The sequence below is a fragment of the Lipophrys pholis genome, assembly GCF_963383615.2.
Source record: "Lipophrys pholis genome assembly, chromosome: 19".
NCBI classification, from domain to species: Eukaryota; Metazoa; Chordata; class Actinopteri; order Blenniiformes; family Blenniidae; genus Lipophrys; species Lipophrys pholis.
The window spans coordinates 15,971,321-15,999,018 of record NC_137647.1 but is presented as its reverse complement, the minus strand read 5'-3'; the positions used below and the strand labels follow the sequence as shown (position 1 = coordinate 15,999,018).

The following is a 27,698-nucleotide window of genomic DNA, read 5'->3' as shown; positions in this document are numbered from 1 at the left end:
TATTTTTCTTTCCGACAGAAATGGAAAAAAAAGTCACTCGACGTGTAGCTTCTCCGAGGAGAGCGGTTTCTATTGAGATTCTAACAAACATGAATTACTAATACTGACTGAACACTAGTTAACACTCCATTAAGGGATGGCTTTTTCCAAAGAGATTCATTACTGATCATGTCCCTCATGTAACTGCACACATACAAACACACTATGTGTGTGCGTGTGTGTCTGTGTGTGAGTTTATCAGTTCCTGTGTGAGTGTTCCTATGCAATTCTAAGCATAGGAACACGGTATAATTATAAACCAAATTGGCCAGCATGAGAGATCAATGTGCAATGAACATTTTAGATTGGCATTTCCTACTTGCCTTGTTCCTGCTTTTTTTTTTTTTCATTTGTTTTAGTGTTGTCACTTTGTGTGTGTTTATGTGTGTGCATTCCATTCCCAGAGTGCTACGCTGCCCTCAATCACCCACATTAATGCTCTCCTCATTTCCTGTCAGTCTAAAAAGTTCATTGTGGAATCAGTCGAAGGACTCGCCACCACTCCGAATCTACAGTTGCTGTGTAATTAACTTCTCTTTAAGTGATTTTAATTTATTTCCCTTTTTGAAAAATATATTTAAAGGTCTTTATTGTCATTGCAGTCTTATTTGTTCTTGGTTTGGCCATTGAAACGATGAACAAGATCACGTGTGCAAATGGGGAGGGACATACAGGAGCAGAACTCATGTATCTTCAGCTTGTGAAGAAGAATCCTCCTCTTCCTCTACAGGACTTGTGTCAGAAAGTCTGCCCTTTTCAGGCCCCCCACCCAACTGAGCTTTCAGCTCCTCCTCCACCTCCTCCTCCATCGCCACCTCATCCTCCTCTTCTATTATGTCCTCATTTTCCTCCTCCGCCATTATATTCTCCCCCTCTTTTTTATTCTGGTCCGCCCCGTGGCCGCAGTCCTGTGCTGTGTGGTTCGCCATGGGCTTGTCGCTCTCGTCCTCCTCCTGCTCCGTCTGAGAGCTCTCTTCCAGGGTGAGCTCAAACTGAAACTTGTCAATGCAAGCGTTTAGTTCCTTGTCCTGGCCCACGGGAGGCGGCGATGGGCTTTGAGGGATGGTGCTCTGGTACCAGTCCCGGTTGTCCTCCAGCGTGTCCAGGATGTCCTGGGCATCAGGGTGCACAAGGTCCCCCCATGTCTCCCACAGGGGGTGGACAATGTAGTCAATAAAGCCCACCTATGTCCAGTTTAGAAAAAGGGACAGAGAGAGAAAGAATGAGTGACACGTCGCAAGCGAGCACTGTGGTGTCACTTCACTCCCTGCAAATGAGCATTAAAAATGTAGGAGCATGACTGCTGCGATCAGAGCAGAAAAATCACTCCCTGCTCTGTAGTTATCACTCCACCTACAACATTAACACTTATCCAGTTGTGTGCAGAAATCCCTTTCATAGTTGTGTGTCTCGCTCACTCCTGATTTCTTCTCTTTTTTTTTGTTTTTTTACCTGACTTTTTTCCACAGAGGCGGTGTGTTTATCACACATGGGGCTGATCTCCATTCCTCGCTCCCTCTCCTTATCTCCCTGGCGGAAAAACTCCTCCATGATTCTCTCCGTCCATTGTCGATATACAGCCAGGGGCTTCGTGGGATTGCTCAGGTCAGCACAGTGCACCATGTTCCTCAACACCTGCACACAGTCACACATTGCACACCATGTTACGTGCATTGTTAAAAACAACGTGCACCACACCAAATTGCATGGGTTGCATGGGGATTACATGCCTTTGAATATAGTTTGCCCTTCTGCTTGTTTGATATTCTGCATTTCAGATGAACAACATCCGAACCATTGATACGAATCCAGTTGTCTGATCACCTCTTTTAAATTGTCTTTATTTTCTCTTCCTTTTACCTCTTCTGCCAGTCGAAGCTACAACTCCTACATTTGATCTGGTGCCTTCTAAGCCTTTTTACTCTTTCTTCAAACTCTCAGCATCTGCTCTTTTCGCGTTACATTTTGACACTCGCTTTGACAAGAAAGTGTGCAAAAATATTCAAAAGCACAGAGAGCATTCCACACCACTTGTTGCTGCATTGATTCAGAGATAACACACAAACTAGTTGCACATGAAGATATTACTGTACTTTCTCATTTTAAGGTAAGTATGTAATATCGGTCTTTCAGTGCCACTTTGTGCCACAAGACGACCTCTGTTTCCACACAAGTCCACATTAAAAGTAAAGAGGAGTCTCTGACACAAGAGAGAAAGGGAACTTTGATGATTGCTGAAGCTTTTAAAGGGGTCATATTATGAAAAATTGACTTTATAATGGTTTTCCAACAGTAATATGCATCCCCATACCTGGGAATGACGCCCCAGAAGTGAAGAAAGACTGTCATCTCTCTCCGTGGCTTTTTTCAATTTCAAAAAAGTGTGTTGCTCCAATGAGCGAATCAGAAATCAAACCCTATATAGTGTCATCGGGGGTTTAGCCAACCCCGATCAAGATAGGACCTTCCTTTGACCCTCCCACATTTAGGCAGCTCTGCTCTGGCACATGGCACCACGAGAGGAAGTACTTCCTCCTTTCCCCAAGATGGGCATGTGTTGGCGGAGCCAGTCCAGCTCACACAGACACAGCCAATTCTGAATGCAGCTCATATGACCGAATGTTGAAATGGCTGAAAATCAAGGAAATGCAATAAACTTTGAATACATTTTTGGACCAACGAGACCATGTGAAAGTGTTGAAAGGGTGAATAATATGACCCCTTTACCAACAACAACAACAAACAGCTGGAACTTTGAGAAACAATCCTCTCTCCTGCCAATCTGTGCAGTAACTAAGCATAAATGAAATCTTCCAAACTGTACCTTTAAAGACAGTCATTAGTGGTTTAGAACAGTGGTTCCCAACCTTTTTCCATTAATTATTTTGGGTTTACACTCCATCTTTGGTTGACAGTTGTTGGTTGTCAGACTGGGGCCCCTCAGGCTTGCACAATTTCAAATTTTCATTGGGGAAATGTTCACCCTAAAAGATGAATTCAGCACTAATGTTGTCCATTGATTCAGTAATGCCATTGCTCATGTAAATCTCTTGGTACAGTCTTTTGTTCTTTTGGACAGATTCATTTTTCTCTTTAGCCTGATATTTTATCCCACTGCTGGTCAAGCCCCCCTGGTTGGAAATCACTGCTTTAAAACTTTGAGTCACCTAACTTATCCACAAGAGCTCATCCATTATCTAATGAACATTAAAACACATCTTTTTCTTTTTACTTTCCACACTCTTGAATCACATACAGTACAAGGCAGTGGGGGCCGAGAGGTTGGAGGGAAAAGCTTATGTTTAAAGGTTTCCAGGTTCAAATCCCACTATTCTGCAGCAACACACTGATACTTGTATGTATAGTTCAGGTTATTGATCAATCAAATGAGTTAAATGCAGAACAATAATTTACCCAAGGGGATCAATAAAGTGTGCTTAATGCATTCAGGTATAATTATTCAGAGACCAAGTTTTTGAAGTTCACATTACATGATAACGCTGCATCCATATCGGTTTGAAAAACAGCAAACAGCCTGCTTCACAAACTGGCAGAAACCACCTCCTCTTTGGCACTCACACAGACACTGAGACATCTGGGGAAACACTTTCATGATTTTCTTCCTTCTTTCCCATCACCATCTTTGTTAAATCCCATGTTCACGCTCTGGTGGTTGACAGTTAGCAGCTCCACACAGCCAGGTCAGATAAGGTGAAATGCATCTCGAGTTGCTTGCATTTCTATGCAGAAACTACATCCAGAGAATGTTGTTGTTCTTTTTTGCGCAATCTTGAAGAATCAAGCAAGATTTGTCATCACTGAACAAAGTAACACACACTTTCGTCTCTGATGTTGATCACCACATCCAAACCTGTCTGGATCTGAGAGTTGATCAAATTTTACACGTGTTTGATGAGCTTCAGCTGCATTTACACAACAAAGATCAACTGAAAACTGCATTGTTTTGACGTTTTTGTTACAACAACGTTTCAGATGGAAATGTTTTGAAAATGACCGCTGTACACAAGGAAATGCCAGAAACGCTGAAAACACTATGGTTTGCTTCTCAGGCCACAAGTTGGTGCTGTTTTTGTTGAACAACCACCGATGCACACGCACACACAGAAAACAGTATGACGTAAACATTCAATCTTCTTTAAACTGTCTTCATAGTTTCAGCCCTCCCACTATTTGGGGTATGTAAAACAAATATCTCCACATGTGAGCCTGTGTGTGTAACACGCCGCCAAAAGTTGAAAACATGTAAACATTTCCAAGCTACTTTCTTTAAAAAGAAGCACCAAGAAAAAAAACTGAAATTAAAAGAAAGAAAAAAAAAGAAGCGTCATATGAGCATCTGATTTATATCTCACCTGTATCCGATCAGTGTAGTGGTCAAGCAGCAATACTCCAGAACTTGTCACTTTCTTGGTTTCCACCATTGTTTTGAGGTCTGCCAGCAAACTCATGTGTTTAGACATATCTGTTGCCAAAACCTGGCCACAAAAGAAAAACAAAACAAAAGTGTGACTATATCAGAGGAAAAACAGAAAGACAAAGAATAAAAGGTTCGGAGGAGGGGAAAGAGAGCCAAGGAGCAAATAAACACAATTGCAGTAGGAAGGAGCATATCATAATGTTACCAAACACTCACCATGTCTATAACAAGTTTCCTCAGGCTCTGTCTTTGCCTTTTGCTGAGGTTCTGAAAGATGTCACAGTTGTCCTCGTGAAGCAGCTTGAAACCCACAGCCAGGTGATGGTTCTCCAATACCGACTCATCGTTATACATCAAGGCTAACTCTGAGTCTGAGGGAAGCAACACAGACATATGAGTGAAAAACACCAAATCCTGGATCAGTGTGTTCCTACTACCACTGTCACCTGCACATTGTCTTCACACCGTCTCATACACTTCATATACAGGAATCTCCTTTCAGAATAACAACAGAGGAGACACAACTCAACATGTAAACTAATCTTCTCTGTGCTTCAAATGTTTCCATTTGCACTTTGCAGTGGTTTATGAGGCAGGGGAGAATGGACTGAGCAACAGAAGTAACTCTGTAAAACAGCCTTGTTTTGTTATAATGTTTTTTCAAGGTTGCTGACCAGTTGTTTCATGATTGTGTAGATTTTTATTTTGAGGTCACACGATCCAGAATCCCCCCAATATCGAGCAAATTCGAACTCACTGGTGTTTATGAGGAACTGGTTGGATACTCCTGGATGATCCACATCATGAATGGCAGCAGCAAATAACGCAGCTAGTATCTCTAGATCAGTGAATACAGCCTGTCAACCAAGAACAAGAGGAAGAAAATGGTCATGAAAGAAGTCGATTTCAAATCAGTTGGATATTTGTAAAAGTGTCTTTGACAGAAGTAAACCAACAGATGTATTTACATCTAGAGCTGGCGTGGATAGCAGTACATGAGTAGACTGAGTGACATCTGCAGCGTGGAGGCTGTTGTGATAGGCCACATTGGCATGATAGTGGTCCTCCAGGGTCATCACGTACGTGACAAACGTATCCAGGGGGATCCGAAAGGTCTTTAGTAGATCTCGTTCCTGCAGCAAGGGCAGGCCACACAGGGTCATGGTCACAGACGTGCAACATGTTACACTCAACCACATTGCTTAAGGCACATGTTTCTGTCTCTCACCTGGAAGATGGCAAACATTATGCAGCTGAGGGGTCGATTATTAGAGAACTCTGCCACACGAAAGATATTAAGGCCCCACTTGTTCAAGTCGTTTAGCTCCTGAAGGCACAAAGAACGAAATTAACACACATCAGTACATAACCCTTGGGATTTTTTATTACTGATTTTAATGTGCACCACAGTTGTCTGGGTTCTGACAACTGTTGCCTATTAGAATACAACCGCAATTCCCAAAGGTTACCGAAAGGATGAGCAGAATGTTGATAGAATTTTCATGAACTTAACTCTCATTCATAATGGGACATAAGCAACCTATTAGATTGACCTATTAAGATACACTACGTCTCATGCTGTTCACAAGTAGAATTATTGTCTGCTGAGGCATGGCATGGAATTTTTAATTGACCTGACAGCCCTCAGGTCATTGAGGTTCTGGGGTACAGAGTTACAAGCCTCTTCATGGCGACTCAGCTGATCCCAGAGGTTTTCTATGGGATTCAGAGTTAGAGAAAGTGCAGGTCACTCCATCTGAGGTACCCCAGTCTTTAGCAGATGTTCCCTAATGATGCCACCTGCCTGAGCTGGAGCATTGTTGTCCACGAAGATGAAATTAGGCCTGTGTTGTTCATGCAGGGTCACAGTGACTGGATGGTCTTCTTCAGGTAATATGAGCTTATCATTGCACCATTCACAAAGTGTAGGACAGTTCTAAATTATCTAGACACGCCTGCCCACACTGTAACACCACCAGAGGTTTGTCTGGTGGCAGTGGCTGATGCACAGTGCTCTTCTTGACGCATCGTTGGCAGCCATAATTTCTGCTCAACATGAATATACTTTCATCAGAAAACAGCACTGACGGCTGTGCCTTGTGGTATGGAGAGATACCATTGCAGTTCATCTGGCACGCAGACCACGCTGATGTAAAGTTTCCAATTACGCAGTTCCTGTTCCACTGCTTGTTTTTCAACTTAGTTTGGGACGGCCTGTTTTCTTTTGCCCTGTGGGCTCCAAGATAGGTCTTGTCTTGGGATTTCCTGAGTATGTGCCTGATGCACCTCTACTTCCTTTTGCATATTTCATGTGCCACTCTTCCCTGGATGATAAGCTCCCATATCTTCATTACGGATTACCATAGGCCTTCAGGTCCCAAGGATGGAATGCATGGGTGTAGGGCTGGGCAAAAAAATCTATTAGATTGATTAATTGAATTTGTAGCTAAAAAAGATTTTTTATTTTTCTCACCACAGTTTTTGGGCATTTTTCTCGTTCCGTTCTACTATTCCTTGTGAGTTTTTGTAGTTGCTGTTGCACTTTTGCTTAAACCTGGGTTAAAGCTTGAATTGAATGACGGAGCCTCATTTACTTTTTATTTTGGGATTGTTTACATGCATTTTAACTCTGAGGACAATCACAGCAATGAAGTTGCCCTTTTGACAATATATTTGATGTCTGCAGTCATTTTTAAGTGCGTTGAGAAAAAAAATCGAAACTCAAATTTTTCTTCAAAAAATCGTTGATTTTTGTTTTAAGCCAAATCGCCCAGCCCTACATGGATGCCTCCAGCTTCCTTTTAATGGGCCTGGACCCAAAGACGTCCACTTCTATGTCTTTTTCTCACTCTTCCAGTGTCCCTTTATCTCTGTGGCAAGAACTGTTTGAATACCAAATTCTAATTGAACCAAGAAATGTATTGGTCGATGATTCACTTGTTGTGAAATTTGCTGTTAAGCTCCTTTTTAGTGAACAGATATTTCTGCAAAAAGCACTGAAACATTGAACCAGTGGACATGCACATTCAAAAGATTAAAAAAGGTAACATTACGTTCAGCTGTAAAGGTTATAATGCATTTTAGATTCATTCTGAAAGTTCCCACAAAAGCCAAATATCCATAACTTTTTGTGAGTAGTGTGTATGAGCTAATTGATTATATAGTGGTAGAAAATCATGTCAAAAATGTGTGACAAGGTCATATTTATTATTTTCGCAGCATTAGGGAGTAAATCTGTGGCGCTTTGGCAGTGTTGTCTCATTCTTGTCAGAAGTTAAACTCCAGCTACTCCAGAGTCCTGGACTGTTTTGCGAGGGGTTATGAAGCACCAAGTGAATTCTCTTGTTAAAAGCAGTGACCTGCAGATCGGCCCGCTCACGTTCTGTAAAACTCTCATATACTGAACGCATGATTAGTGACGGTTTAACTGTTTCTGGAAAGGAGATGTCTGGATGGAATCAGACTTTCTGAAACCCTGATGTACAGTACCTTTCCCCAGTGTACCTTTAACTTGTCTATGTCATAGGCACTCACACAACTTCATCATCTTCAGTCTGCAGGACAGTTTTTTCCAGCCTTGATTCAGAGAAATCAATGTCTTTGTTTCTTAGTGTTCACCATATTGGTGAACCTTCCTACATTTTGACTTTGCTCCTCTAAGTTGCTCTTTTTTAATTGCTCTGCGACTGACCCATTTCCAGTTAACCCGATTCAACTCCAGCCATTTGTCTCCCCTGGCTTTGAAAGTGAGTCATCAAATGTTGAAATGCCTTACACCACACATCTATCAACCTGTTTAATGCAATAGAGGTAGGATTTTCTGTAAAGAATGACAAGAAATTCACAGCTTGTCTGTCAGGTTCCTGTGCATCCATATACTATAAGTTTCCTTCCATTTACCCGGGCTAACGAGTCCTCGTGTTCAGTCTTCACACCGAAGCGAGGCATGGTGGAGTTGGAAAGGCTGGAACTGTGCGTGAGCTTCTTCACACCACTGATGTGACACATGGGCTTCTCTCTCTCCCTCAAGGTTGGAGATGGGATCTCCACCTCGTTCTGCTTATCTGGAAAGATTGAAAGCCAAAGGTCAGTCATAATGAAGGCTTATGGAGGGTTGTACCTCACCCTGAAGCCGTAAATTATTTAGTGGCAGGTAACAAATGGGTGGCAGGTTTACTTTACCTAGAAAGGTAGTGGAGATGTATTCTGACACTTGGTTCCCTGAGCGACTCATCTCTGACAAATGGGACAGCTCCCGGTTCAACATCCTCTTGAACTGAGGGGAGGACAAGACAGAGACTGAGGTGAGTGATTTGAGATGCGGCATGAAGGGTTACCAAAAATACAGACTCACACAGATGGGTAAAAATCTGAATTAATAACATTGTCGTTTAAATTTCATTTGCACACATAAATACACTACAACAAATCATTCCCGTGAACCTAATATGAGAAAATAAATTATCACCTCAATTACTAAAGGGTGACAAAATCAATTATGATTCATGCTTCCTTTTTTTCCTCAGATGAGAACAGACTGTACAGTACCCCGACTCGATGTGTTTGCACTTTGATTCCCAGTGATATACTGCAGTAATATGCCATGCTTATTGTTTTCAATACATATACAGTGTCAAACAAGTCGTCAGCAGATCCTTGCAGCACATACACAAATGCCATTACTTGAATACATTATCCACGCAGACAGAAAGAAGTGTTTCCTTCGTGTTCTCTTTGCATTCATGTAATGTTACGTTTCTGTGGAGGAGAACAATTTTGGGAGGCTTAATAGTTCCCTGTCAGACGAGTCATGTGAAGGCACAATGCGATTCGGACAGACCCCTCAGTCTGTGTCCTACTGACTGATCTTTCACACATAACAATCTCCATGGCAACCGGAGCAGTTGCCGTGGCAACTGCCTCCTCACAGTCAGTCCTTCAGCGTGATGTGAGAGCAGTGGCTGCTTGGGTGACAATCTGAGGGAGTAGGCAGGTGTCTCTGACCTTTACCAAGGTCAACCCTCCCCTCCTCCGCTGTCTCCCTCTCCACATCTCTCTGTTGCTTATATCCGCTCCTCCCTCCCTCTTGAGGTAAACAACACTTTCCGTGGTTGCCCTACAGCTCAGAAAATCCGGCTCTGTCACAGGCTCCACTTTGCCTCCCTTCCATTTCACACACCTTATGTGTTACCACTGTCTTTTTCACTTTTCTTCACAACTATGCCTCCTTTTCCCCACTTCCCACCCACCCCTGTCTAACCTGGTGCCCATTACATGGCAGGCCCAGCAAATAGGTTCTGTAACAACAAATCGTAAGAGCAGTCAGGCAGAATCAGTCATCAGGAGCAAGGGATGCTAGTAAAGCCCAGTGGCACACTTAGGCAGCTCAACCCAAACCTTCTCTCTCTCTCTGTCTCTCTGTTTCTCTCTCTCTCTCTCTCTCTCTCTGTCTCTCTGTCTCTCTGTTTCTCTCTCTCTCTCTCTCTCTCTCTCTCTCTCTCTCTCTCTCTCTCTCTCTCTTTCTCTCTCTCTCTCCCTCTCCCCCCAATGCTGTATCGCTGAGTCATAGCTGCCAACCAACACTTCTATAGTGCCAGTCTGAGTGCCAGGACAAACAACACTCTTCTTCTGACACTGACTAATGAAACAAACATGCATACACTGTACAGACATGACTGAGGGCGCACACTCACACACCCACATATGTGAGCGAGTCCGGTGGAGGATGTATCATTTCTAACTCAGTGGTCAGCTACAACATGCAAATAGGAAGGTAAATGAAGGTGACAGTGCTCCGGTCATGTATATGTATGTAGGTCATAATTTAGATAAGAATAAGACAAGGGTGGTAAATCCTACAATCTTAATCCAGTACTAACATGTATCTGTTTTGGTGAGACAATGACAGGACACCACGCTAAAAGCAAATCCTCTGAGTAAGTCTAAACCATGTTATGCAGTGACTGTTGAATAACACAAATAAATAGAGAAATTAATATCTCCTCAATTTCCAGATGACAATATGCTTCCCCTCCTTAAGTCTGTATTGAGGCCAGCCTTGGGCAAGCAGGAGAGGGAGAGACAGGGATGTGGGACGCAGGTGTGGAGGATGGAAATGGACATTATGTGACACTGCTATGTACTAGCAGTGAAGACTATTTCATAAAGTTCCACAGCTTTTTTAAGCAGCCCAGTGTGTTATCAGATGACATAAATGTAGAGCAGGTACAGAGAGATGAAAGCAAAGACTGATATTGTCTTTTTGTTTACTGTTGGGCTGCAATATAGAAACATGGTGCACAGTTAATAAAGTCTCTTCTTTATCACTGTTCTCCTGAGTGGATTCAGGTATAAATTATGTCAAATCATTAATATGGTACTTTACACTTTCTCTGTCAGACCCGCGAAGACTTCCTTAACCACAGGTATTCACTTGGTTTATGTTCCCTTTTAGCACCTTTAATGATCTTCCTTGTAAACATACCACACATACACGAGTAGACACAAATACTTTTGAACATAAATGAGACACACAGACATAGAGTTAGCAAATACACAAGTTGTTGTAGCATGCATGGATGTAACAGTAATACTTTAAGAGCCCATAACATGTATTGAAGACAGCCACTGCCAGGCCTTGTTTTCTCACTGTGAGCTGTCTGAGCCCTACCTGGTCCCACCAACCGATGAGCCAGGGCCTGGAGCAGGTCTCACAGAACAGGTCCACTAAGGGCGTCCTGCGCTCCGCCGCTGTCCCACCCCCCTCCAGAACTCCTCCCGCCTCCGCACCAAGGTCCAGCTCTGCCCCTGCCCTCCCCTGCAGGGGGCTGTAGCTGGAGGAGCGGGGCAGCCTGTAGCCCCCTGGTACAGGTGAGGGGCAGGAGGATGGCGCCGGGTCAATGGCCTCCACCACACCCATGTTGAGGGTGACGGGTGGTTTGGGCCGATGGCACAGGCAGGAGGTCCGGTAGTGGATCGGTGCGGGCGCACTGCGGGTGCCCCAGTGGCATGAGGGCGTCGTCAGGGTGTGTGGGGAAAGGCCACAGCCAGTCAAGCCGGGACACTCCAGAGTGACGGCTGCCCCAAGAGGGGGCAAAGGAGCGGGGGAAAGGGGTGAGGGCAGGGGCTGCTGGTGCAGATTGTCCTTGCCTACATGCAGAACCCCGAAGCAGACCACCCAGTCAGTCCTGAGTCAGGCGCCAGCCTCAGTGTGGTCGGACGATGTGGGTCTCCCTTGATGGGCAGACCAGGAGCCCCCCCCGGATCCGGCTGCTGTGGTGACTACATCTCATCCCATTTGCTGAGCAGACTGACCCAAATCTGTAGCCACTGCAGGGTAAAGGTGGACGGAAGCCGAACGAGCGAAGATGGAGGGAAATAGAGGGGGAGCTAGGGACCGTCTGAAGGGCACAGAGAGGAGCCGAGAGGAGGAGATGAGTGGCAGCGTGAGAGAGATGTGCACGAAAAAATTATGTTGCAGGAGCTGAGCTGCTTGACAAGCCGTAATAAAAAATTTAGATAATGGAGGTGAGTGGAATGCAGAGATGGCAACAGCAGGACAGAAATATGATTGTTGCACTGAGTGATGGTGGTACGGGGAGCTGGGATGACAGCAGGAACATTGGGGGGTGGGTGGGGGGGGGGGGGGGGGGGGGGGGGTGATGGTGGCAAAAGAAAAACAAGGATGGTGAGAATGTAGGAAGGCGGGAGCAAAAGAGACGGAGAGGGATGCGAGCAGGCCTGTAGCAGACGGTCAGGCTGAAGAATCACACCAGAGCTTTGGTCTGGAAAAACAGGCTCCCTCTCCTTGTGTCGCCTGCCCCTCCCCCACGGTACAGATCCACAGGCCCGGCCCAGTCCTACCGGTGCATCAGCCCGTCTGTGCCGTCTCACCCCGATCGCCAGCAACACTCAGTCAGTGCACTGGCTGCCTCTTTATACCTCCGTAGCCCAGTACGCTGCTCCGGCTCATTCCATGCCTCAGCTGGCCAAAATGCCAGAGGTCTAATCCCGCTGCTTTAGGCTGCCGTTCCTCCTCAAATGCTCTGCCTCTTGCGCCATTTCCCTGGATGCTGTAGACAGCTCTCGCAAGCTAATCAGGCAGTGTGGCTGCAGGCGCGTGCGTGCGTGTGTCTGTTCTTGCCTCCTCTCCAAGACCAAGTGCGCATGTGCAACAAGACAGCATGTACGTCTGTCGAAAATATGTGTGTGAGCGAGGGTGTGAGTAAGAGTGAGAGACTGAGTGGGAATATTCATGTGTGCACCTCCATGTTGGCACGGTGTGGAGGATTTCTGTAGCTTACTTGCTGCTGCTCAGAGGCGGCAACATATTCACAGAGACTCTGTTTGCCCCAGGAGACACAGACAGACACAGACACAAAGAAATGTACACAGACGTATGGATGAGGACCATTCATCACATTCCAGTTCAGTTCTTTAATTACAATCCTGATTTTATCCAAAAAGAATCCTAAAATTTTTCATTCGTGAGGGAAATTGCGAAGGAAGAATTTCATGACTAAAACAAACAAGCCATTTCATGCTGTCTCTTTAAGGCAGAACACTATTAAAGGAGCATTGCTTCGGTTTCATTGGCCGTTGCATAAACCACATGGCTTGTGGTCACAGTGGCAAGCCAATGACTAAAAGGGAAGGGCAGACCCTGCTGCTGTTCGATAGCAACCAAGGTTACAGCAGAGACAGCAGCATCAGGACCTGCACCCCCCCACCCTGCCACCCCCCCAACACACACACACACACACACACACACACACACACACACACACACACACACACACACACACACACACACACACACACACACAGACCACCATATCCTCTCTCTCTCTCTCTCTTTGTCTCTCCCTCTCTTTCTCTTTCTCCCACGAATATAAAAAAAAAACAGCAACCTTGTCCATGTACACAGGCATGCAGATGCACTAATGCTAAAGTCCCAGTGTCCAAAATCCATCAGAACCTGGCTGCATGCCATGCCGCCGCCACAGCAACAGGTCCTGAACCACACCACATATTCATATTTGCTAGTCCAGTTCATCAACAGCCATGAAATCACAAAGAGGTGGTTGACCGTGTATGTGGTACGTCACAGCCCAAATGAGTTAATCATATACAGCATTACTACCCCATGACTGACGATCAGCAGAAGGAAGACTTGTCCATATATCGACTACTACTGCTCATGCGTTTTGTTTTTTGTGGACCAACATTAAGGGAATATGTATGAAAGCTACATGTGAAACGTACTGAAGTAGACTGAAAAACAAATATCTCTTTTGGGTCACTTCAATAATTCACCTTAGAGAAGCTGCATCCTTTCTATTTCCACACCAGTGAGATGAAAGTCAGACTGGAGCTGCAGCCCAAGAACAATAAAGTCTCATGATATGATAAAATGTTCTTGTAAAGCAGTCGACATTCTTTGTTGGGATTTTTTTCCGAGAACGTTTGCACCAGTCTGAGTAAATATGGGATGTAAATAAGATGGGCATGTCTGGGTGTGGACAGGTGTGCACCTTGTTGGAGGCCATCTCGCTGACTGAGCGGTGGGTCTGAATGGTCTCCAGCTGGTCCAGACACCAGTCCAGCTCCTCCAGAGTCTCCCGAGCCATCTGCTGGTATGTCTCCTCTGGCAAGGACACACAACACATGAAGCAACGTAAACCAACAGTCGAAATGAACAAAAAGGGTCTCGAAAGCAAGTGGTTTGTACATGTTTGGATCCCATGTCTTCTCAGAAGACCAGAGGTTGCAGGTGAAAAAGTACTGAAGTAGATTGTTCAGGTATCTGTGCTTTCCTTCCAACCAACTGGTTACTTGACTTGTATTAAGTGAAAGGGGTGAAGTAACACTAACAGTTGTCTCCACTGAGTAATCAAGTTACATCAAGCGCGTTTAAATGCAATGACTTCCTGTTTTCAACCAAAAAAGACTAAACAAGAACAATTTTGACATTTTTAAAAAACAGAATGAGCCTATCACACCGGGCCAGGTGTGGCGTTCTCTGCAGTGGCTGATCAAAGCCATGTAACAAACTGCTTCATGACAAGAAATCCTGTTTAGCACAACAGAAGTCAACTCATTGGCGCGCCACAACAGGTTGTTTTTTTTGACTAACTAATCTAAAGGGCAGTTCTACCAGAAAAAGATGACATGCTTTATTTTCAATGCTGGACACGTAAGAAACTCTTTTTTTTAATAATGCTTGCTCATTGTTTTATTTCAATATGCATTCAGGCAGAATTAAAAAGGTTTTTTATATGTTTATGTTTTATTTATTTGTACATACACAAGCCATAACGTACATTATCACAACTGTTCTTTAACTCAAGTATCTGTTTAGCCAGTAAAAAGGCTGTTACTCAAAATATTTAAATCTTTATACTTGGTAAAGATGACTAACTGAAGGCCAATTCAAATATAAGGAAGAAGAACGCTAATCTCAGCAGTTTAGAAACCGGATCTACTTCGCTTTTCACCCGCAGGTTTTACAGCAGAAGTGTCAAACATGTGGCCTGTGGGCAAAAACTTTTCAACAAGATGGTTCAATCTGGCCTGCGGGAGGAGCTAGTTAACTGTAATAACAAGAAAAGACAGACATGTTTTATATTGCCCTTGTTAAGATAATGCAGAATTTCCATCTTAAACAGGAAGTTTCTGTCCCGAGATTTCAAGCCTTTTTTTTTTTTCACTTCAAATCAGCATCTTTGCATGTCATTAATTTCCTTGAAAACCTGTTGTAAAGTGTAAAACTTAGCAAAATCCCACCCATTTCACATTTCTGGGGAAGACATCTCCAAATGGGATTTTGTGTGTCACTGAATTTTGGTAAAAGATTACCCGCACACCATTAAGTCCTTATATTCTATAATATATAATAGATAATAATATTTGCATTAAAGGAGCGAAAATATGGTTTACGAAATGCACTGGGAGGATTTAATAAAATAAGCCTATGGCAGACAGGATAAATTAGCAAAAATGGTTATTTCCCAATTATAAAGCTCAGTAAGGATTAACTATAATTTTTCAGTGGAAGTGATTGTAGTTTTTCGTTTGTCCACTGGGGGTCCCACTGTTCCTGTAACATTAGAGGACATAACATTGAGGCCCAGAACTGAACCTCAGAGGGCAACCATGCTTTTACTCCATAGATCAGTGATGTAGCTGTGAAAGCTGGGAATGTTTTTGCTAACGAATTAGAGCCATAAAATGAGGGTGGATTAATGAAAATATGGCTGCGACACGCCGCAGAAAACCTGTGTTCAGAGGAGCCACAAGCTTTTGCCATTGTTGGTCTGGAGAGAAACTGTGGCAAATACAATATTTTAAAGTGCGCTGTATTTTGTTGATGAACATTTCAGCTTGTTCATCATAGAGTCTAATAAAACAGTATTGGTATGTACATCAGATGTGTCAACCATAAGGCCCGTGGGCCAAAGCGGCATGCAAAAGGTTCCAATCCGTCAAACCACTAAGCAAATTTCAAAGAACCTATTTAGTTTTTACAGAAATTTCAATTAGCGGACACAACACAACACTGAGACCCGAACTATCATACTATCATTATTCTCAAAGCCATGCGGTCCAGGTAAGTTTGTAAAAACATGCATAAGGCAATGGCTTTAGGAGACGTTTTATGATTTCACTGTATTTTCCACTGGAAAGTTTCATTAGAATTATCTTAATGTTGAGATTGTGGTCATTTTTGGTAGTAATTATTTGATTGTGTGAAAATATAGACATTTGCATCACGTATACTCTGCACTACAACAAAGAAAAATGTTTCTTTATGCACAAAAACTAAAGGAACATTGTTAGAGTTGTTGGTGACTTCGGCGTAAGCTGCTTGTTGTGAAACACATTCATGGTCTGTTAGTATCAAATGAACATTGTTTACACACCACATCCTATCTGATCATTGCTGCTACACATGTTCATCCCCTGTCCCAAATCTCTTGAGTGCCACTGCCAGCAGAAAAACAAACACACGCTGTGACAAACTCAGGGCATCAACTGGTTTCTCCAACATGATGACTCATTTGGGTTGAACACCCACTGGATCTTAGTCCAGTAAAGCCCGTTTTTAAGTGATGCAATGGGAGATTCACATGTAAGAGCTAAAAGAAAATCTGCAACAACCGAGTTAAGCTGGCATGTCAGTGAGACGAGATTCCAGCACCTCATTGAATCTGTGCAGCAAAGGACAATGGCACTTCTGAGAACAAAAGCTAATGTTATGCTTACATATATTGTATGTTACGTGTCAGTATTGTTCAAAAGACATACAGTCTCGTAAATATGTATGCAGCGCAGGTAATTAAAATACCCACCATGCAAGCCAGACAATATTGTGTGATGCTCCACATTCATTTCCCTTAATGATGATGCATTTGGGGAATGTGGGAGTCTTGGTTTCTCCTTAAAGGAAACTCGATGGACTAAGAGTTTTAATTAGCTGACAACATACCAGAGAGTGTAGCTTGGGGCACAGTGGGCTGGCTTGTCACTGGGGACCTCCTGTGGACGAACACAGCATTACATCAGAGAGAGATGAACACACTGCTGCCCTCTGGTGGGGTTAACAGGCATCTGTCACGACAGTCTGAAGCGACACAAGGCTTGTCTCGCACAGATATATCATTTATATATAACAGGACCATATTGTTATATTTTGATATAAGTAAAAAAATGAATAATTCTGCAATGTGTTTCATTTTAAACCCTCTTGAACTTAAGAACAACAAATGAAAGACAAAACTTGGGCCTTCCTCTGTTTTAAATGGCTTTTGTTGTATAATAACATGTCGATATGTAATGTGAGACATTTTCAGGGTACAGCACGAGGTAATTATAGATGCTGATAATACTGTTGCGCTTTGCTTTATATATCATATTGACGTGGAGCTAAAAGCCTGCCAGCTCCTTCTTTCCACAGCGTTGCAAGAGACCATAATTTTAGAGGTATTGACCGTCTCCATCGTCTGGGAACAGAGTCAGGGACATACATATGAAGCATGAAGCTCTGTTCATACACTTCTAAGCAAGGATGCTGGAAATGGGCCCAATAATGCAGATGATATTTTCCTTGAGCACTGACTGCTAATCATAAAATGGTTATACATAATGACTAAAGTGTGTCCCCACGGGAGCAAGGAAATGGAGACATTAGCATATACACAAACTAAGCAGGCAGTCATGACGGTGCGAGTTGGGGAGGGGGTGTTTGACAGCATGGTACTGACTTGTTAGTGGGTGTTGTGACATTGGCGAGGATGGTGAAGTTGCTTCTTACAGTTCGGAGGCTGGCCAACACCTGGGGGATGGATGGACAGCGTAGGAGGGAAAGAAGGTGGAGAGAAGAGAAAGGGAAGAAGCACGGGAAGGTGGGGGTGGGGGTGGGGCAAATTCACTGCACTAATTAGCCATCTTTTCTACTTATTTAGGGTGTTTAACGTGTCCGATAAGGTTCATGAGGAAAACATACCTGAGCGAAAGGGGTAACAATCATGTCTTCGGCGTGCCTGCAGGACAAAAAGTGGAAATATAAGGAGGCAAATGTGAGTGGTTTGGCCCGCTGTGGCGCAGTATTAATGTTTATATGAGAGCTGGCTCTGTGAGCAGGATGTTTACAAGAGACCTATGTGGATCTAAAAAGAGAAATACTCCTGAAACTCTCCAACTGAAGGTATAAAGTACTGCGAGCTTCCTGAAAAATAAGTCAGGAAGCAGAGCACTAAGATAATTCAGCGTGATTTCATTTGCATTCCACGCGCATAATGACCGCTATAACCGCTACTGTGTGATTGGGATAATATGCAGTTACTGCATCGTGTGAGTGGACACTATGGGTTTAGAGAAATAAAAACAAGTCCTGTCTCCGGCACGATGGATCCAGGTTGATGGCTCAACTCTTACCCCTCACTGTTGATGGAGGAGTTGCGTGACATGGTTTTGGGGGACGTGTCGTAGTCTGAGTCAGAGCGGTACAGGAAGGACTCCCTGCGCTGGCTCTGGGGGAACGAAGGATGGAGCACCAACCCAGGACTCGCCTGCGAATCCATGGGGCTGCGGCCTGGCGAGGGACCATTCTCTGAATCAAAGCTGAAACAAGGGAAGACAACACGGAGGACGTTTGTTTACAACAATCTCTTCGACTGATTCTCGATTTCCATATCTCATTGTGACAATGAACGGAAGCAAGATGATGTTTGAATACCAAAAGACATCTGCGCCCTCTTGGAGTTGAAAAAGTTGTAGTATGAGAGACGTGACAGACGTTGCAGCATGAGCGCACGCTGCTGTGGCTCTGCTACAGGATGGGTAGAATGCCTCTGAGCTGCTCTGAGAATTACACTTTACTGACAAGTCATACTTTGGAGAGACTCATGTTGAAGCAAGCATAACGTGCCACATCAACCGCAGGTCCTCTCTGAAGGGTTCAGATCTCTTTTAGATTCAAATCAAACCTTCACAGATTAAAAACACACTAGAGGGAGCAGGATGTGGTTTTCCATTCACTTCATGTGTGTATTTGTGGCGGCACACTACACAGTAGTGTCGCACATTTCCACTGATCTACAGGTGGTGGAAATGTTCTGAGACGTGCAGGAACATGTAGAAAAAGGCAGGAACACCCCAAGCTAGTGAAATTGGAAATAGACAGTTCTGGATTGAAAATACACGATCCCTTTTTTTTTCCTCTCTCACCGTTCTCAATCCGTTCTCATTTTGGCGAGGCAATAATTGAAATAGAATGAGTTGACTTTGATATGTATTTTATTAAACATCATGTTTCAGCACTGAATGGAAAATAATATAATAAAGGCAAGTTATAATTAGGTTTTTGCCCAAAACCATAGATTTTCACAGTAAGCACAATGAGCTCCGAGTCATTACAGTGACTTTCTCTCTCAAAGTGTGAAAGTTGGCAAATTCTTAGATTTTAAAATACTTTTTTTTTTTTTTGACTCTTCTGCTGAAGTGGCTTGAGATCAAATTTTAATCTCTGCAATGAAAATAATTTTGCAGCAATACATAGATTGAGAATACATCATATCCAACAGCAAATCGTGCCCTTGTTGTATTGCGATTGAGAGAAAGAAGCAGTGCATTGCGATAAATCCAAACACACTGTTCACTTACGAGCGAACTCCTCGTATCACTTTGAATTGGGAACTTTTAACTCCTGTGTGAATCAGCGTCTTTTCTTCTCTTTTCACTGCGACGCTCGGCATCTGTCCGCACAGCGCCACGTCACTGATTAACATTAAACTCAAGACACAAAGCTCAAACTAATCTGCCAGCTCCATCAAAGACGGGCTTAGTCAAAGGGGACGAGGCAACGCACATCTCGCATCACACCCGTCTGTCTTTACAACAACAACTGCAGCGGGGAAGCCAACTTTTTCCAAGATGAAAGAAAGATTGGGTCTGGCAGCAAAAACTGAAGTCTCTATTGATCCAGCAGAGTTTTAGATCGGGCATCAAATAACAGGAAAATGATGGATATGGTTGAGGTAACGATGCAGACACACACTAATTTACCTGACAATATCTCAAATACAGGCTGCTTGATTTATTAGGCTTGTGTTATGCACTAAACCAGCAACAAGACTTCTATATATATATAAAATAATACGAGTCTGTAATTGTCTCTTGCTTTTAAATATTATACTGACTTTTTGGCAGGTTGCAGTGGAGCTACTGCATCTATTTTTAATATAGGATAGCTTTTATCTCCGCAACACCTCCCCGGTTCTCCTAAACTTTGAGGTTTGTTGTCAATGCAGTTGTGAACTTCTTTCAGATCAAATTCTAAAATGAGTTGCGATATTTATAGAATTTACTTATAAATTGGCCAATTATGAGCAGCTCCTTCCTCCAGGAGGCTTTGTGAATGTGGCTACAGATCGAATTATCATTAAACAAGTTTCCCGACGGATGAAAAACACTTCACAAATGTCTGCCATCGGGACTTTCTGAAAGCTTCACGCACTAATCCCCATTTTTAGATTTTTTATTTTTTTTTTCTGCAAACTTCCCCAAGTAATTATGAGACTTCAGCATTCTGATTTCACCACTTCCCAAAATCTAATCCATCTGAGTGAGGTTATCACAGTATGTGCTTGGAATAACTTACTCACAGATCGTCTCTGGTGAGTCACATTACAGTCTCATTGCACAAATGAAATGTTTATCACACTCACACATCACTGCAGCTTATTTTCATGAAGACAGGTAATTCATACATGTTAACAGGCAGCTGATTGGTGCGTTACCTGCAGAAACAGTGGCACGAGCGCCGCCGCTCCTGGATACTGCGGTTCAGTTTCATGCGTCGAAACAGTGCGGAGCCCCCGTGACCGCGGGACTGATCACCCGGTGACACAGGTGAGGTGAGAGAGGCTGCAGGCGCGAGAGAGGGGGGACCATCGGGACTCTCCCACAGCCTCAGCTGTCGTGTCAGCTTCCTCTGACTCATCGCTGTCAGCTCTGTGCCTGCCGAAGCTGACCAGCTTAAAGACAGCTCACCCAGCCTGCACTTACTACTGGCAGTCTCGCTCCGTATGGCTTTCCTCCCTCCCACGCGGTCCCCCTCATCCACTTTTCAGTGCGTACTCACGTTCTGAGGGAGGCAGGCCAGCAGCAGCAGTAGCAACTGCTGTACGTGCCACAAACTGTCCTCAATGCGGAGCAGGATCTAATAACAGACCTGATCCTCCCTTTAGTCTTGCTCTGCTGCACGTCTCCTGCCGGAGGAGTCAAAGTTCATCAGCATGCATATCCTGTGCTGTGATCCTCAAGGCCTTGGATGTTTAAACTCCAGTTCCCCCTGCTCACATCCTCAGTTTGTTCCCAGGATTTATTCAGGTCTCCTTAATCCTTACTTGTGCAGGGTTTTTTTTTTTCTTCTTCTTTTTTTCTGAAGTCTGCCTGTTCATCAGCTCCGAGTCAAGTTCCTCTGATACTTCACCACATCAACCCTGATTGAGTCCTGCTGCTGCTGCTGCTGCTGCTGCTGCTGCTGCTGCTGCTGCTGCTGCTGCTGCTGCTGCTGCTGCTGCTGCTGCTGCTGCTGCTGCTGCTGCTGCTGCTGCTGCTGCTGCTGCTGCTGCTGCTGCTGCTGCTGCTGCTGCTGCTGCTGGCTTGCCCGAGCCGGGCCTCTTTCACCATCTGTTCTCCAGGTCACTGTGCCTCTCACATTTACAAGTCTCAAGACTCCCGTGCCGTAAAACACAACTGCGAGACCTGTGATGATCTCTTTTAATTCACAAAGTTGTTTGTCCTCTGTAATGTGTTAGTTTCTCTCCTCCCCCCCGCCTCCCTAATGCGAGCATGTGCCGTCACTATCCTTATCTCTCAGCTCACAGTTCCTCTGCAGCAACAGGAAGGCTGATCAGTAAGAGCAACAGACCACAGGCGCTAGAATAGAGCAACACGCGGCGCCTGTGTAATGAGCATTTGTAGCAAAGATACAAACAGCCCAGAAAGAGGAGGAGAGAAAAAAAAAGTAGGGGGAAAAGGGGTTGACTCATACCCTCGTGTAAATGTTTACATATTTGCCTGAAGACCTTGCAAAGTTTGGCCCAAAACATTTTGGTGTTTTGACATCAACAGCCTTGTTCACTAACAGCGTATTCTGTGGCCTTTGGATTCGAGCAGACACGGTGCCACCGTAATATTATCTACAAACATCAATTAGACCATGAAGAAAAATCTTTAAACAAGGTCCATTAGGTCAGCCACAGCTGATCCAGACATGACATTGTAGATTATTTTCCCTTATATTTTCCATTATATGTCCCTCACAGTAGTTCTAATTACAACTAAAAACTTTGCTTTTTTTTGTTGATTCAATGAAATCTATATCAGAGTTATTGATCAACTACAGTTGTCATATTTCTTTGGGCTGTGAAAAGTAGTTGGTGTAGCTCCCTTTTTAAACCTAAGAAATTACATTACCAAAAGAACATGTAGAAACAATAATGTGGTAAGTGTAGCAATTTCCTGTGAACAGAGGAGGAACAGGGAGCAGCTTATTAAAGAGTTGACGATGTGAACAGTGCATTACAGTGCTGATGCAATGACTCTTGCTTTACAATAACATCTCTTACTTCACATAGTTGTTTCAGGTCCTTAATGGCCATACAACTGTAATGTCACAGGTTTGTGTTCTTACCTTTGTCTGTTGCTATGTCTTTGGTCTGTGAGCGGGAGAACAACTCCACCACTGCTCCAAACTATTACCATGTTTAATTACTATTCAGATCACATTCAATCAATTAGAATTCAAAAGTCAATCTAAGCCAGTACCATTCTATGGATCACTATTTAAAACCATCCACCATATCCTCCTGCATGTATTCCACTTTAAACATATTTTTGCACCTTTTTAAAATGATTTTGTCTTGTTTTAACTCATTATTTACCTTGTGGCCATAAACTTTGAGTGTATGTTGAAAATATAACTAACAAGTTTTTTTGTTGTGTTTTTTTTAATGTAGTGATTGTTGCAATCAGAGTTTCAGACTTTCCTGTAACAGGAATGCCTGTTAGATTATAATGTTTACACTGCCGATATGTCACTGTCTTTTCAACTTTGATTCCTAATTTCTGCTACTCCGGCACTTTTTTGTTTTGTTTTTGCTTGCAGGGTTAACCTTTTGTCAGTGTTTGCATTACAGATTAGACATTTGAAATTTGCACCGTTCGTGTGCATATGACATCCCGTGTTTGTGTGTGGGTTTTTTTTTAGTTTTTTTGTTTTTTTTGCATCTTGTCATGAGGAGGCATCACAAAGAGAGGTTGCCAAACATAAATGGTCACAAATTGAATACACTCTCTGCCCCTCACCAAATAAGAGCACAAATGAGATGAGTTGTGAATAGTATCTTTTTCTCCCAGCCAGCCTATTTCTGCGAGAGCACGGAGCAGCAAAAAGCAAACAAGCAAAACCTGCTGCATGAATTCAGCGTTCCACCTTTCAGCAGGCAGCTTAAAGCCTGAGCATGGTGGAGAACACAGCCGAGATAAGATGCCTTGTCAAGCTGTTTCCTCCTCTCCGCTTGCCTTTCTCATTCAGCAGTTTACCCTTTCTTCTCATGCTTGCTTTTCCCTTGCCTTCACTTCCTGGTAGAGAGTAACCTCGGTTTGTTTACGGTGCACTGGGGATGGATGGCGGAGCTCTGCTTGGAAAGCTTCTTCTTCTTGAAAATGCCTTTTACGTATAGGCTGTTTGCATAGTGCCTCCCGAACACAGACTTGGGAAAAGTGTCAAGAATTCTAATTCACTTGACAGTCACTATTGTAATCTCTGGAGAGCTGATGGAGAGACAATTATTCTGTCTCCTATCAAATACTGAGTCCCAGCTTGGTAATAAAGGGTGAAACCTCTCAAAGTGACTCATGCACACCCGTGGATCTATACACGCACACATACATGCATGCACGTACACACACACACACACACACACACACACACACACACACACACATGCAGGTGTATACTGGCAAAAAACACACCGCTATGTTGCAATTAAGCACACACATAGACAGATGAGCAATAACATGAAAGCTTTTATTTTCCCCATGCACTATACAAAGACAGACTGCATACACAAACACTCGCACGAACGCACTCACGCACGCACACACACACACGCACGCACGCACGCACGCACGCACGCACGCACGCACGCACACACACACACACACACACACACACACAGTGGTTATAAACTGGGCTGTGGGCAGCTCTCTTAGCTTCATTACGTGAAAGCAGGGTCCCTGTGGAGTGTATCGCGGCAGACAATGACACGATGATCAGAGGTTTTCAGAGGGACGGGGATTTGTGCCTACAGAGTGGCTCCTTCTTATGGAAGATAACAAACTGTCTCTTGTCAGGATGGAGAGGAACACATTAAAGCCTCCGGCTCTCATGTTACCGCACTGCCTGAACTGCACTAGAGTGTAAACTGACTGGGGCTCTGCCAGAGAGAGAGACCAGCAGTAAGGGATATGTTTGCAACATGGCTCTTTCTATATGACTGAGAGATGTGGTCACTGGCGTGGAAGATGTAAAACTCTTTTATTACATGTACTTTAGTATCCGTATGAATTGTTTTGGTTGAAGAATCTCATAGTCAGGTATTACTGTAGTACAGGTTTTCTTATTAAATTACTGTTGTATCTTCCCACAGTAAATCTCTGTGTGCAGAGTAAGGCGGTAAAATTGGCCTGTGCAGCAACGGCATCTCATTCAGTCTTTTCTCTGCACACATTTCTGCAACAAAAGGGGAAGCCTGATTTCATGTTATTAATACAGCAGGCTTCAAAGAGCTTTGGAGCCCTGAGTCAATACAGCGATTAGTTTAATTAAACCTTTAAGTCTATATGAGAGTGTAGGGGAGATTTACATACATCCCTTGCATTGACCCTCTTTTGCCATCGATTATTCATTAACAATCATCACCAGGCAACCTCCTGGCTGGGGGCGGCACACTGCAATGTCAGTGTTTTCCCAGTAGTGAGACTGGTGTCAAGCAGCTCTCCCTCACCCCATCACACTGATGCTGCTGTTAATCAGGCCTCTCCAAGGGGATGAACAAACCCTCATTCATTTAAGCTTCTTAAAAAAATGTACACCCAGTGAAAGCCCCCCACCACCACCACCCCTCCACCCCACATTCATTCTCTGCACTCCATTAAGTTAATGATTAACCCTATCACCCTCTTTCCCACACATACATATGCAGACCAACGTGAGCGCGCACACACGCACGACCCATACTCTCTGCCTCCGTGGAGAATGACAGTTATTTTCCTGCCCCCGCTTCCTACTCTGCCAAGCAAGCACAGATGCTTATTTCCACGTGCAACCCCCTCCCCTCCCCTCCCCAAACAACCGCCCCCCCCCCACCCACCCATGAGCTGCGTCTCACCCAGGCATTTAGCACCTGGCTGATTGCTACCAGCGAGGGGGCGGCAACGAGTGCAGTTGAAGGAAAGAGGAGTGAGTACTTGCAAATTGGGAAAAGGGTGCTACTTTTATAGGCTGGCCATATAATCACAGCCAAACTCCTTAGCTGCGGTTGAATCATCCGTGGGTCTATCGAGCACATCAGGGTTTTCTTTGCATTATTACAAAGCTGGGGCATGCCTGTAACTGACACATCGCAAATGACACATCCAAAGCAGGCTTGCCATCTCCGCTTGCCTCTGCTTGCCCTTTGTGCACGCAAGCACAGGCAAAGTAGGAAATGAAGGCATGCCCATGCCTGCTTATATTTTAATGCAGATATTTACAGTACAATGCACAAGAAGCACGAGCTGTGAAGGCAAAGTGTCGTCACTACGCCACACGGACGGAAAGGGCAACTGGCAAGCTTCACAGAGCCAAGACTGGAATAACAACAACATACGTGTATATATCAAAAATAAAAGACAGGAGCAGAAATGCAGGGTAGTAAAGATCCGTGAGAAGACTGCTGAGAGAGGTTGATCAGCAGCCACATTGTAATCTAACAATCTACCAATCTTTCATCACTCATAACCAGATCAAATCTTACATTGTTACAATCACAGTCATTTCAGGACATATAATCAAGTATTTAAGCATCATGATGCTTCGTGACCTGACTGCTGAATGCTCGTTAAAGTTATCAAATTATGTCAGTGGAGAAACATTGCCATCCTATTAGTGTACACCCGGCTTGCATTGTAGGCAAGTTAAAGCTTTTCAGCGGCCCCTCCCTCATCCAGACTGAAAACAGCTGCATTACTGAGGGTTACTGTGAGTCTTTGCATGCATCCATCAACGATGAGTCACAGATATATTCTCTGATAAAAATGAAAACAATGCTGAACCCGATGAAAATTCAAATCCACTTCAGCCCCTACCCCCACACTTTCATTTGACAAGATACCAGAGCTGCAGAGAGAGCCATATTTGACTGCTAACACTGGGCTGAGTCAGGATCGGCACAAGATTTAGAAAAGAAAAATATCTATCTGTATATAAGTATAGTATAGTGCATTATACTCGAAAGTCAAAAGAGATGACGTACATCTTTACTTGCAAATGTTTTTACAGTGTAGCTGTGAGCACCCACAGTTCTCCCCTTCCTGATGCTCCTCCCCTGTTGGCCCCCCAGCTGTCCACTCCATCCATAGCTTGGCCCACTGGTCCAGCGCTCTACTGTGCTGTGGTCAGATCACAGAGCCGGAGATTACAGCAGATTATCCTGCCCAAAGGATAACTGACCCAACTCCAGGCAGCCAAACACAGTGCCTCTGAAAAGTGCAAAAAAACAACAACACATGTATTTCAGGAAGAACCCTGAGGGATTGGCTGCCGTCTCACACCTGGCAAATGCCACGGGAAAGGGATTTAGTTTATGGGCCTCACTAGACAGGATAATCAGCCTTTATTCCACAAAGCAACAGGCCCTCCACATTGTGAAAGGGCAGCCACAGACAGCCCTCTTAATCTATTAATGCACTGTACAAAATGAATTCCTCCAGGATTTGACGGTTCACACATGTAGCTTTTAGCCCAGTATTTCCGTTCACCTGAGGAGTCCGAGCTGCGCGGCTCTGTGGATTGTCTTACACTTCTGTGTTCTTCGAAACCCTCCAGGGGCGTCCGTCACTTTACATCAGACGATCTCTGAACTCCCGAGATCTCTCAGGAGTCTTTCCTCAGGTAGCGGCCGACTCGATCTGTCAACGCTTCTCCTCGCCGTCGCCTCGGCTTTCAGCTCAGTGGAGCTGTAACTTTGTGACATGGCCCTGCTGTGCGCACACAGCATGTATTTGACTGTAAATACCGTACAGTCATAAAGTTTTAAGACAGGGTTTGTTGTTGTGCTGGGTCTGTATTTCAAACAATCAGTGTGAGTTAAATTATACTTCGCGACTTCAGTGTCACGTAGTTATTGAACTGAACGGAAAGTGGAACACACTCCAATTGGACTGGAGGTGAATTGAATTACGAGGCCAGTCAGCGTTATCTGATTACTCAGACATGAAAAGTTTTCCATTTCTTTGTGTTGATGATTCTTCCTCCTGCCTGAGTGGCCTCAAATGTGTAGACTCGTTAAGATAGAGTCACTCAAAAGACCCACAAATTAAAGATAAAGTAGACATTTAAAGACGGGCTCCCTTATAGCCTTGCACTTTCTTTTTTTGAAGGTGTAGAAAA

At 44.0% G+C, this 27,698-nt stretch overlaps 1 protein-coding gene across 1 annotated transcript; it reads right to left on the bottom strand.

Annotated features, from left to right (window-relative positions):
* Positions 1-396: 396 nt before the first annotated feature.
* On the bottom strand, positions 397-21,823 carry pde4a (phosphodiesterase 4A, cAMP-specific). The gene is made up of 15 exons (XM_080488706.1): positions 20,776-21,823; positions 18,413-18,598; positions 17,982-18,018; positions 17,740-17,810; positions 16,965-17,014; positions 14,011-14,123; positions 8,660-8,753; positions 8,378-8,541; positions 5,706-5,804; positions 5,446-5,610; positions 5,235-5,334; positions 4,694-4,848; positions 4,413-4,535; positions 1,492-1,674; positions 397-1,223 (listed from the first exon to the last, which is right to left on the bottom strand). Exons 1-15 carry the CDS (start codon positions 20,976-20,978, stop codon positions 723-725), a joined length of 2,244 nt encoding a protein of 747 aa, XP_080344832.1. The 5' UTR covers positions 20,979-21,823; the 3' UTR covers positions 397-722.
* Positions 21,824-27,698: the final 5,875 nt, after the last annotated feature.